This window comes from Microcaecilia unicolor, chromosome 2 (genome assembly GCF_901765095.1).
Source record: "Microcaecilia unicolor chromosome 2, aMicUni1.1, whole genome shotgun sequence".
Taxonomy (NCBI): domain Eukaryota; kingdom Metazoa; phylum Chordata; class Amphibia; order Gymnophiona; family Siphonopidae; genus Microcaecilia; species Microcaecilia unicolor.
This window is the reverse complement of record NC_044032.1, coordinates 241,559,748-241,573,062: the sequence shown is the minus strand read 5'-3', so window position 1 is coordinate 241,573,062 and position 13,315 is coordinate 241,559,748. Positions and strand designations below refer to the sequence as shown.

The following is a 13,315-nucleotide window of genomic DNA, read 5'->3' as shown; positions in this document are numbered from 1 at the left end:
GGATGACCATCTCTAAGGTTGACCTAAATGTTGAGATCTGGGCGTCCCTGAACGTATTATTGAAACGAAAGAGGGATGCCCATCTTGTTTCGATAATATGGGTTTCCCCGCCCCTTTGCGGGGATGTCCTGCGAGGACGCCCTCAGGAAAACTTGGGTGCCCCGTTCGATTATGCCCCTCTATGACACCACTTTTTCACTCTCAACAACCTGAGGGTTTTCTCCATTTTAACTCTCTCCCCATCTCACCTAGCTCAATAACAGTCCCTGATTAGAGGCTACTCACTGAATGTGGCTCCCAACGGAACTTCATGTGTGTGTATTCTGAGGCTGGCCATTAGGTGTTGATATTACGCAATGACACACTCGCTCCACCCAGTGACTGTGAGAAACTAGACAGGGTGACTCCAGAGGTCTCTGCTGGCTCATAACCCCCCCCCCCCAAAAAAAAAAAAAAAAAAAACCAGTAACTGCCTAATAGGTGGAATATCAAATGTGACATGCGGAGTGAAAATATACTAAAAGTGGGGTTACAAATAATAGAGAAAAAGGCTATAAGTTTGGAAAGCCGACTTTAATTTTTGGAAAGTTTTGTGTACTGTAGGGTCAGTAAAATTGGGACTATGCAATTTTTTATCACAACTTTGATGTTTTTCATGTTCTACAGCCTAAAAACTACAGGTACCTAAAGTGGAATATGTGATTTCTGGGTTTAATTACTTTTTTTTTTATTGATAAACATTTCTCTTTTTTTTTTTTAAACAATCTTTATTGTCAACTTTCACAAAAATACAGCCAACAGTCAGCACAAACGTAAACTGAGATTGTTCCCCAACACCTTCCCTCCCCCAAAACAAGCATAATCCTCTTTCCCCGAGTAAAAACCATCCAAGGTTGCCATAACTCCAGCTCCAATAACACATAACCTCCAATGTAATTGCTCAGGGCAACCCACTAGTAGGTAACTGTCCTTGCCAAGTCTCATAAACGTTCCAAATCTTGTGAAGTTGCAGTAGTCTTCCTTGATGACTAGGTGTCAGTTGGAACATCTGATAAACATAAGCTAGACGTTTGAGTGACTGATCCTCTGTAAGTAGTGCAGTGCCAATCTCCTCCAAGGTGAATGGTGTACCTAATGGGCTGCTATGGCAATTTTGCCCACCAAGAATAAACAAACAGCAAACATATGTATTTCCAACTTAATCCCCATAGGGCGAAAATACAGTAAGCAATAATCAGCTTTCTGTGGGTAGTGCACCTGGGTGATACAATGCAGAAGGTCCAAAATGTTTGCCCAGTAATCGCATATCTGGGGGCAGAGCCACCATATATGGAAAAAATCTCCACTGGCTCCGCAGTCACGTCAACAAAGATCAGAGCCATTTTTATATATTTTATAAAGTCGCATAAGAGTATAGTACCATTTATATAATATCTTATATCCATTTCAACCATATTAGTAGCCAAGGACACCTTCAGCAGTCTGCAAAGCACTTTAGCCCATTGTGGGGGCTCATAAGAGGTACCCAGGTTGGCCTCCCAATGAGCCATACAGCGGGTCAGGGGGAATATGGCCACCAACAGCGCCCGGTAGAGGGGCAAAATGCAGCCTCTTCCACCTCCTGTCTAAAGTGCACCCTCTAATGTTGTTTCCACCAGACCCAATACATCCTGAGCCCTCCACTGCAGATAATCCCTAATTTGGCGATAGTGAAATGTATCTGTCTCAGGTAAACCATGCTCCTCTTGGAGATCCATAAATGGAAGAATTTCACCTTACTCCCTAGAGAGCGCAGCCCATTACCTGCCCATCGTGTAAACACCAAGTCCTGACCCCCCCACCCCAATGCTGGTTCATGTGATATAGCCTTTGAAGGAAAAGCTGCCTACCTGGGAAAAAATGCTCTTGAGTCTGACACCAAGTTTGGAGAGGGAATCTAATGACTGACAGACTCCAGGCCAAAAACCCTCTAAGTCCCTGCTCAGGTAACCAGGAGACTGCCCACAATGGGGTAGGCCCCATAAAGTGCTGCTCCATTTGGACACATTTTTGGAAACAGAGCCCCTTATCCATTCACTTAGGGTCTCTTTTACAAAGCCGTGCTACCGATTCTCAGTGCAGCAAATGAGAGGAAGACCATTCAATTCCTATGGGCTTCCTCTCATTTGCCACGCAGGAATCACCAGTGCAGCTTTGTAAAAGAAGCCCTTAGTAAGCGTAATTGTGCTGCTGTATAATAAGGTTGAAAATTAGGGACCCCCATGCCCCCTTTCGTTGGAAGTTCTCGCAGTATGGATCGCTTCACCCGAGGAGGATGCCTCTTCCATTTGCTATATTTATAGCACAACACCCTATGATTGAGGTGCTAAAAAGATTTTGGGCAGAGGATGGGCAGAGTCATAAACAAGTATAGTAACTTGGGCATCAAAGACATTTTGACAGCCTGTATCCTCCCAAACCATTAAATATTAAGCCCCTCCCATCTATGGAGATCGTCCATTAGTTCCTAAAGCCTGATGGGATAATTAGCTGCATACAGCATGGAAATGTCTACCAGTAACTGAACCCCCAAATAACAGATTGTTCAGGAATGGGAATTTAGAATGTAATTGGGAAGCCAGAGGCCCTGGGACCATCAGATTCAGTATCTCTGACTTGGCCATGTTAACTTTAAAACCAGACACCAGTCCATAGACATGCAAAACCTGCAACACCTGAGGCACTGATTCCTCTGGAGATGACAAAGCCACGAGCAAACAAGATTTTCTGGTCCGCTCCTCCACAAAGAACTTAATGAATCCCAGGATGAGCAAGCACCTGAGAGGCTAGGAAGTCAAGCGAAAGGGCAAACAAAAGTGGTGAAAGCACACAGCCCTGGCGGGTTCCTCTATGTAATGCAAAGGATGCAGTATCTTTAAAAAAGCCCAAGGTTGTCTATACAACAATTGTACCCATTCCAGAAAGTGTCCTCTAATTCCCACCCGCTGTAGAGTCATTAACATGAAGAGCCACTGCAACCTGTCGAATGCTTTCTCTGCGTCAACAGAGAGCAAAAGAGCCGGTGACCCCTCTTCTGAACACTGGATAATATGTAGGGCCCGTCAAATATTATCAAACATTTGCCTGCCTCTAGACAAATATTTTTGTAACAATTTTATAATCACCTTCTAGCAATTAGATCAGCCTGTAAGAAGCGCATTGAGTGGGATCTTTGCCCGGCTTATGAATATGAGTAACTGCCGCCAACCAACAAGAATGCGTAAGCAAAGTTGCCGGATGGAAGGAGTTGAAAACTCGGAGAAGAACAGGGAACATTTCTAATATTTTAAAGATGTAATTAGTCCATACCTGAGGCTGAAATTCTGTAGGATTATGCAGTTGATATTCCTGACTTTTCCTACGTCTATTTAGTCCATAAACCACTACTAAATGGACTTGGGAAAAATCCACAATTCCAGGAATAACATGTGTAGAATATTTGTACGTTTGGGAAGCTTGCCAGGTGCCCTTGGCCTGGATTGGCCGCTGTCATGGACAGGATGCTGGGCTCGATGGACCCTTGGTCTTTTCCCAGTGTGGCATTACTTATGTACTCTATCTTGTGGTATAAATAAGAGACATAACTCACTTTTGGTACCTTTTTGCTCAGCGGGTCCCAAATACATTTGAAATTTAAATGTAATGTAATAAAGAAGAGAAAGTGAAGAAAACATGGGTGTCCTTTATAACAAAACAAGGCAGCTGAACAGCCACTGGGCAACTTACCAAGTACACATCCAAAACTGAAGAAGTGTCATTGTTGATTTCCTGTGTGCTGGGCTCCGACGTCAGGTAGACGGCACTGTCTTCTAAGGGAGTGCTGTCTTCCAAGGTGAACATTGAGCTCGAACAGGGCCCTCTGCTGAAAACACAGGGTGCAGAAGGGTAATCAGTACAATGGCAAAAGAAATGTAACGTAGTTTCTTAGGGCGAGATTTACTGAAGTCTCTACTGCATTAGTGCATGCTAATAGGTATAACGCATGTTTTTGTTACTGCAGGTCCCATTTTATGCAATGGGACCTATTTACTAATAATGCACATTAATGGCATTAGCACACCTTAACAAATCTAGCCCTCAGTGTTGTAACTTGCCTTAGATATCTAGGTGAGAAAGCACGAGCTAATCAAAGCTTTGTTCATTTGGAAAAATTTCAGGTGATATTTTGCATACCACTATGTATCCTAAAATGTTTTAAAATTTTTTGTTAAAGCCGTCTATTGCCCAACCACTGATTGAGAACGGATATAAAATGCTATATTGGTGGTATTATACTCCAGAGAGGTTACATAAGATCTACCCAGGGGTCCCTGCAGACTGTTGGAGAGAATGTGGTGAAGTGGGAACCTTTATGCACGTCTGGTGGGGATGCCCAAAAGTACAAACATATTGGCAACAAGTGCTTGAAAAGGTCAATAGCCTGGGTACAGGGGCATATCCAATCAGAGCGGAGCACTGCTTGCTTCACGTTCGTCCTCCAGGATGCCATGCAGCAGAACATAAACTTGCTATAATTATATTTGCAGCAGCTAGATTGGTCTTGGCGCGAGCATGGAAGCAGGTGGAAGTTCCATCTATGCACAGAGTGGGTCTTAAGGTGGACCATATCTACCAGATGTCTAAATTAACAGCATTAAGGACAGGGCACATTCAGAAGTTTCAAAAAGTGTGGGAACCTTATGAGAAAAATAAAGATGTTTTTTCAACCTGCCGACTGACAGAGGAGGGTTAGAGTGGGGAGGAGGGTTTTTGGGATTGGGGTTTGGGACTGTTGTGATATGTGTTAATAGGAGCAACATGTTAGATTGATAAGGCTTTTTGTACCATTAGTAGATTGGGTCTGCGTACCCAGACAGTTGCTGTTTTGGAAAATATAATAAATAAACTTAAAAAAAAACGTTTTAAAATGTCTTTTCAGAGAATGACACAATCAATCTGTTGGTCATCACGAGCACCTCTGACACTGTGCCAAAGCCAGCTCATATGTGCTGCCTTTGCAATTGCTTGGGTGCACTAAGTGAGCTGCTGCTAGAGGCCAGGGGTGTGATTCTATAATACTCTGACCACTGGATTCTGCATGTGACAATTGATTCTATCTTCACTTTTGAGCCTCAGGTTAAACTTCCACCATAGGACCTCAAGTGTGCGCCATTTCCAGTGCTACAAAAATATGATTTATTTTTGAAGCACCGGAACTTAATCAGGGGTGCTGCCCAGTTACCACCGGGCTAATGCGGGAGCCCTTACCGCCATCTCAATGGATGGCGGTAAGGGCTCCCCCCCCTGAAATGGCCGCGCAGTGTTACCGTATGGCAATGTCTTTTCCTAAAAACCAAAACTGCATTTAACCTGCTGTGGTAACAGGGGGCCTCAGCATGTCAAAAACACACGCTGACGCTAGCGCAGGCCTCCTGTTACCACAGCAGCTTAGTAAAAGGGTCCCCCATAGGTTGCAGCAGCTCTCAAAGGGAAATCAGGCACATACTTTTCCTTTGAAAATGACTTGAGAAGTACCTGCTATTTAGCGCGCACACATTTCCCAACTATATGCACGTAAAGGCTAACTCCTCCCCCATCCCAATCCCAGTCACATAAACACGCACACAGGTAGTATGTGCATACGCTTACACAAAAATACTCCAGACAATTTTATAAAGGTGCTATTTCTGTGCACTAAACACTGCTTTTACCTGTGTAGATGCCTCTTAAAATCCCCTCCCTTAATACAGAACAGAACTAAAATGAGAGTTTGTTGTGACTCTGGGCAAGTCATTTAAGCTTCCATTGCCTCAGGTCCAAAATAACTACCTGTATATAATATGTAAACCGTTTTGATTGCAACCACAGAAAGAAAGAATATTAAAACCCATCCCCCTTCCATTTCATAAGAACATAAAAGTAGCCATACTGGGTCAGACCAATGGTCCTTCTAGTCCAGTATCTTGTTTTCCCAAACAGTGGCCAAGCCAGGGTCACAAGTACCTGGCAGAAACCCAAATTGTGGCAACACTCCACACTAGAAATCCCAGGGCAAGCAGTTGCTTATTCATGTCTGTCTCAATAGCAGACTATGGACTTTTCCTCCAGTAATTTCTCCAAACATGTTTTAAACCCAGATACGCTAACCGCTGTTACCACATCCTCCGGCAAAGAGTTCCAGATGTTAACTATTCGTTGAGTGAAAAAATATTTCCTCCTATTTGTTTTAAAAGTATTTCCATGTAATTTTCTTGAGTGTCCCCTAGTCTTTGTACTTTTGGAATGAGTAAAAAATCGATTTGCTTCTACTCGTTCTACACCACTCAGGATTTTGTAGACCTCAATCATACCTCCCCTCATCCTTCTCTTCTCCAAGCTGAAGAGCCCTAACCTCTAGCCTTTCCTCGTATGAGAGGAGTTCCATCCCCTTTATCATTTTGGTTGCTCTTCTTTGAACCTTTTCTAATTTTTTCAGATACGGCGACCAGAACTGAACGCAATACTGAAGGTGTGGACGCACCCTGAAGCAATACAAATGCATTATTGTATTTTTGTTCTTATTTACCATCCCTTTCCTAATAATTCCTTGCATCCTGTTTGCTTTTTGGCTGCCGCACACTGAACAGAACATTTCAGCATATTATCTACAGCGACAACTAGATCTTTTTCTTGAGTGCTGACCCCCAAGGTGGACTCTAGCATCAGGTATGTGCATCACCTTGCATTTGTCCAAATTAAATTTCATCTGCCATTTGGATGCCCAGTCTTCCCATTTCCTAAGGTCTACCTGCAATATTTCACAGTCCGAAGTGTTTTAACAACCTTGAATAGTTTTGTATCATCTGCCAATGTAATCACCTCAGTCGTCGTTCTGATTTCCATATCATTTATAAATATGTTAAATAGCACCAGTCCCAGTACAGATCCCTGCGGCACTCCACTGTTCACCCTCCTCCGTTGAGAGAAATGACCATTTAACCCTACCCTCTGTTTCCTGTCCAATAACCAATTCCTAATCCATGCAAGAACCTTACCTCCTATCCAATGACTTTAATTTTCTCAGGAGTCTCTCAAGAGGAACTTTATCAAATGTTTTCTGAAAATCTAGATACATTACATCAACTGGCTCACCTTTATCCACCTGTTTATTCACACCTTCAAAGAAATGAAGCAAATTGGTGAGGCAGGACTTCCTTTGGCTGACCCCACTCTGATTCTGTCCCATTAAACCATGTTTGTCTATGTGTTCTGTAATTTTATTCTTTATAATAGTTTCCACTATTTTGCCCGGCAATGAAAGACATGAAACAATACGGGCTCCTTTTACAAAGCGGCGCTACTGATTAGCGGCATGATGAATGCAAAGAAACCCATTCAATTCCCTTAGGCTTCTTCGCATTTGGCAAACACTAATCAGTAGCGCTGCTATGTAAAAGAGCCCTATGGTTTTTTTCTGAATTAGTTTTTCACCTTTGCTGTATTTTCTTACACCGGATGTAAGGACCATAAAGAAGAAGAAATATCTGTTTTGTATTTATATCTATCTATAGATAGGCAAATATAGTTATATAGAAAGAGCGCCTATAATTTTATGCACTTTCTAGGGTCGGGATACTGTGGAAAATATTGAAGTTTAGCATTCACTACTCCTTTGTCTGTTACATGGCGGTATGTATGCCTAATCCACTGCAGACTAAAAGTGTCCATGAGCACAAGAAAACATGCAGTATTTAATTACCACTGATTTTCTTTGAAAATAAAGTCTGTTCTGCCTTGCATCTGAGAACAATGTTGCTTTCATAACGCAGTCCCCTCAGCTGTGTGCAGGGGTACAGCATGCCTTTGTTTTCCTAATTCCTTCTTCAACATTGCATAAGTCACAAGTACAGGGATCCCAGTGTTCCATTTATTCACATGCCATTAACTAACAAAGAAAAATGCATTTGGACTTTCTCCATCAAGTCTCTTCAGGTATAGGGTTTACTTGAGCACTGTTTCCTAATGGGTTAGTTTTGCACATGCCATGACTGTAATGAACTTCACTCCTAAGCCCAGGGTATGTTAGGTCTGGTCCCAATCTCTCAATTTTATTGCTAATGCTGGCCTTAGTACTAGAGGGTATGTGGTCAGTGGCAGCTGAGAATGAACACCTTACTGAGACCGTTACTCAAGTTTTCTGAAGCTCAAAACAAAGCATAACAGGCTTTGGAATAGGGACTCTGCCAGAAACTAGAGCCAAACTAACCTGGGGTAAACTGGTATCTTGAAAGGAGATACAGTGGGGGAAATAAGTATTTGATCCCTTGCTGATTTTGTAAGTTTGCCCACTGACAAAGACATGAGCAGCCCATAATTGAAGGGTAGGTTATTGGTAACAGTGAGAGATAGCACATCACAAATTAAATCCGGAAAATCACATTGTGGAAAGTATATGAATTTATTTGCATTCTGCAGAGGGAAATAAGTATTTGATCCCCCACCAACCAGTAAGAGATCTGGCCCCTACAGACCAGGTAGATGCTCCAAATCAACTCGTTACCTGCATGACAGACAGCTGTCGGCAATGGTCACCTGTATGAAAGACACCTGTCCACAGACTCAGTGAATCAGTCAGACTCTAACCTCTACAAAATGGCCAAGAGCAAGGAGCTGTCTAAGGATGTCAGGGACAAGATCATACACCTGCACAAGGCTGGAATGGGCTACAAAACCATCAGTAAGACGCTGGGCGAGAAGGAGACAACTGTTGGTGCCATAGTAAGAAAATGGAAGAAGTACAAAATGACTGTCAATCGACAAAGATCTGGGGCTCCACGCAAAATCTCACCTCGTGGGGTATCCTTGATCATGAGGAAGGTTAGAAATCAGCCTACAACTACAAGGGGGGAACTTGTCAATGATCTCAAGGCAGCTGGGACCACTGTCACCACGAAAACCATTGGTAACACATTACGACATAACGGATTGCAATCCTGCAGTGCCCGCAAGGTCCCCCTGCTCCGGAAGGCACATGTGACGGCCCGTCTGAAGTTTGCCAGTGAACACCTGGATGATGCCGAGAGTGATTGGGAGAAGGTGCTGTGGTCAGATGAGACAAAAATTGAGCTCTTTGGCATGAACTCAACTCGCCGTGTTTGGAGGAAGAGAAATGCTGCCTATGACCCAAAGAACACCGTCCCCACTGTCAAGCATGGAGGTGGAAATGTTATGTTTTGGGGGTGTTTCTCTGCTAAGGGCACAGGACTACTTCACCGCATCAATGGGAGAATGGATGGGGCCATGTACCGTACAATTCTGAGTGACAACCTCCTTCCCTCCGCCAGGGCCTTAAAAATGGGTCGTGGCTGGGTCTTCCAGCACGACAATGACCCAAAACATACAGCCAAGGCAACAAAGGAGTGGCTCAGGAAGAAGCACATTAGGGTCATGGAGTGGCCTAGCCAGTCACCAGACCTTAATCCCATTGAAAACTTATGGAGGGAGCTGAAGCTGCGAGTTGCCAAGCGACAGCCCAGAACTCTTAATGATTTAGAGATGATCTGCAAAGAGGAGTGGACCAAAATTCCTCCTGACATGTGTGCAAACCTCATCATCAACTACAGAAGACGTCTGACCGCTGTGCTTGCCAACAAGGGTTTTGCCACCAAGTATTAGGTCTTGTTTGCCAGAGGGATCAAATACTTATTTCCCTCTGCAGAATGCAAATAAATTCATATACTTTCCAAAATGTGATTTTCCGGATTTAATTTGTGATGTGCTATCTCTCACTGTTACCAATAACCTACCCTTCAATTATGGGCTGCTCATGTCTTTGTCAGTGGGCAAACTTACAAAATCAGCAAGGGATCAAATACTTATTTCCCCCACTGTATGTCCCCAGTTCCTTGATCCTGACTTGGAGATCCACATTGCCTGTGTGTAATTTTTTTTTTTGTTTCATTTGTACCCCGTGCTTTCCCACTCATGGTAGGCTCAATGCGGCTTACATATTGTATACAGGTACTTATTTGTACCTGGGGCAATGGAGGGTTAAGTGACTTGCCCAGAGTCACAAGGAGCTGCCTGTGCCTGAAGTGGGAATCGAACTCAGTTCCTCAGTACCAAAGTCCACCACCCTAACCACTAGGCCACTCCTCCACTAATATATAAACCGCTTTGGTTGTACCACAGAAACGCAGTATATAAAAAATCTAATATAAATATAAACACTGCAAGTTGGATTCCCCAGCAGCATGCCCATCCAGGACCATTAACTTGAGCACTAGTGACCTGAAGGCTCCTTCATTCTCAGACTGAAGAGATGGAGTTATGCTGCCAGAGGACAACAAGACATCCAGCTTTGAAGAAGCTTCCATCTCCTCTCTCTGTAGAGTGGTGTCTAACAGAAGAGGTGTTGCTGTCAACAGTCGCTGATCTATTGGACTATGACCACAGTGATACCTCACAAATGCCAAGGCCATCTTCCACTTCCTTTTCCTCACCACCACAGAGGAGGTCAGTAAACCAAATGAAAACAAACTAACTAAGCTCCCAGCAGCTTTTTAAATTGTCAATGTTGCTTCTGTCAGACCAGCATCACTAGTAACATCTTGTGGCTGGGAAAGTAATATGGAGCATAGAGAGACTGCACAATCCATTTATGCTGCTCATTTTCACTATCTGCTGAAGATCCAGCTTGAATCTCCAGCTTTACCTTTGGTTCATCACTGCTAGCGATCCAATTTATGATACTGTTTTGGGTTCTGTCTCCAGAAGGAGGCCATTTGTGCATTCAGCAATCTTCCTGTGAAGCGATGATTCTGTACAATACCTCTGTGTCTCCCCTCCCCTCATTAGTCTCATGTCACTGACCCCTCTGTTCTAGAACTTCCTTTCCATCAAGAATGCTTTGAAGGTATCTGCACTATTCCACAAATCAAAGATGAAGCTCATAGCCTTTTGTATCGCCTCTGAATATAAAACGTGCCATACTGGGTCAAGGCTAGAGGTCCATCAGGATCTTGTTTCCCACAGTGTTCCAGCAGGACCCCATGAAATAGATAACTTTGCCCCAACTTGCTTTGTTGCTTTAGTACCTATGTGCCGAGCAGGCAGCTGACTGACCATTTTCACAACATATTTTTAAATCAAAATGCCTGCGTATCCATATGCTTTGTACAATGGCACCATCCATAATTTTTGGTAGGCTATGTTTGTGATAGTTTCATGTTAGTAAAAACTTGAGAGCCTGCCATAAATTCTACTTCATTTCTTTGTACTGTGCAGAAGATGCTGGAAGGTCCAGGGATTGGGGTAATGCAGTCATCACTGTATTGTGATGTTCCTAAATTTCTTTCATGTGCCTTATTTCAGGCCTCAACACATTTTCATACAATCTAAGAGCCAACCCAAAACCCTAGGACACCTCTCTTAGTTCTCCCTCCCCATCCTTCCAAAATTGTGCACGGTGAAGTTGGGGGGGGGGGGGGGGATCCCCTTCCAGATCAGCAATAACTCTTTTAGAAACTGCCTTACTAATGGCTCTTTTCCTATTTTGTATCTGTGAGCAAAGAAACTTTAGTAAATCTAACACTGCCTCTGCAAATCACTGGCAAAATCAGTGGTCTCTCTTTCCAAAGCATAATGTCAGCTGTGTGACAGCATCCTCTAGACAGGTGAAACAAAGAGGCATTTGCCTTTGTTTCACGTCACCAATAGAAATCAAACAAAATAAAACATGGAAAAGAAAATAAGATGATACCTTTTTTATTGGACATAACTTAATACATTTCTTGATTAGCTTTCGAAGGTTGTCCTTCTTCGTCAGATCAGAAATCTGATCTGACGAAGAAGGGCAACCTTCGAAAGCTATCAAGAAATGTATTAAGTTATGTCCAATAAAAAAGGTATCATCTTATTTTCTTTTCCATGTTTTATTTTGTTTGATTTCTATTGATAACCTTAAGAGTGGACTAACACGACTACCACACTCCTCTACTTTCACGTCACCAAAATCTGGGTTCCCACCAGTCTCTTTCTAGCTCACATATAACCCCCTCCCCATGGACTTCACTTAGTCTCTCACTCACTCATACCAACCCCCTAGCTTTCATCCAGTCTCTCTCAACCCCCACAGCCTTCACCCAGTCTCTTGCTTGCTTAAACATACCTGCCTCCCAGGCTTCACCCAGTTTCTCTCTCAACCCTTCCCTCACCCATCACCCACTCCCTCTCCAAGAGAAATATGTGAGCGCTGCACACAAGCTGCAACATTCACATATTTCTCTTGGACTGATTCGCTCTACTTTTCACCAAGCATGTTTTTCAAGATAGCGTATCTGTATCAAGACCCCTGAGGCAGGCACTTAGCCGAAACACGGTGCCGTGCCAGGTACTAAGAAATAAAGCATTTTATCTCTCTTTCGTCCTCCTGTTGTTTTTGGAAGAGCCCTGCTCTCTACACTACTCAATCTGTGAGTTGTGTTACTCAAGCCAGGCGGAAGTCATTCCTTCAGTATCAACAAAGGTGACGGCTATCAGGGAATCTTCTTTTCTAAAATTCCCATGTAAGTGTATAATTGGCTACCAGCGGGAACATTTCATATTTTTGGATCTCAGTCAGAATTCTACTTATGGGTGAAATTGCGGCTATATGATTTTTGCGTTTTTGTTGTTTCATTTGATATTTGATAGGGAGAGGGGAGGGGATTTCATTGATGTATAACCATTGGACTTGGCTATGTAATATGTATTTTCTTTTTGTTCTCCCCCACCAAAATGCAGCCTAGTTACAATTTAATATTTTTACTGCTGTAAATGCCTGTTGCTCATGTTTGGTTTATTCTTACTTTACACCACCTTGAGTGAATCCCTTCAAAAAGGCAGTAAATAAATCATAATAAATAAATAAAATACTCTGTTTTAGTTGATACTTTATGACTTATGTTGATTATTTTTGATAAATGTATTCAAGTTTTATTATTATGGCTATGTCTTTAAAATATTAAAATAAATAAATGAATAAAGTTACCATTACAGTGCAAAACCTCCACCACAAGTATCACTATTCATTAATTCAGCTATGCAAATAACTTCCTGATCTAGTACCTGATAGGTCTGGGGCAAACATGAGTGTCTGCTGTCTGACTCTTAGTTTAGAAAAGCATTTTTGAAGACATGAAAGACCATCAAATATAATAAACTCATTTTTTTTACCACACAAAAGGGCGACTCTTCAGTAAAAGAGCTGTGCGTCTTGTAGTGAATCAGCAAAACTCCTGAAATACGCTACAGTTAAATCTCTACCACTAGCAATTAC

At 42.7% G+C, this 13,315-nt stretch overlaps 1 protein-coding gene across 6 annotated transcripts in view; it reads right to left on the bottom strand.

The window, feature by feature from the left end:
* Positions 1–13,315, bottom strand: part of PIP5K1B (phosphatidylinositol-4-phosphate 5-kinase type 1 beta) — a 435,282-nt gene that overhangs the window by 3,625 nt on the left and 418,342 nt on the right. For 5 of the 6 annotated variants that reach the window (XM_030193839.1, XM_030193840.1, XM_030193837.1 and 2 more), the window contains one exon: positions 3,766–3,901. In XM_030193839.1, coding sequence (XP_030049699.1) covers positions 3,766–3,901 — 136 coding nt within the window. The remainder of the gene's footprint in view (positions 1–3,765; positions 3,902–13,315) is intronic. The other variant, XM_030193842.1, reaches the window with a different exon arrangement.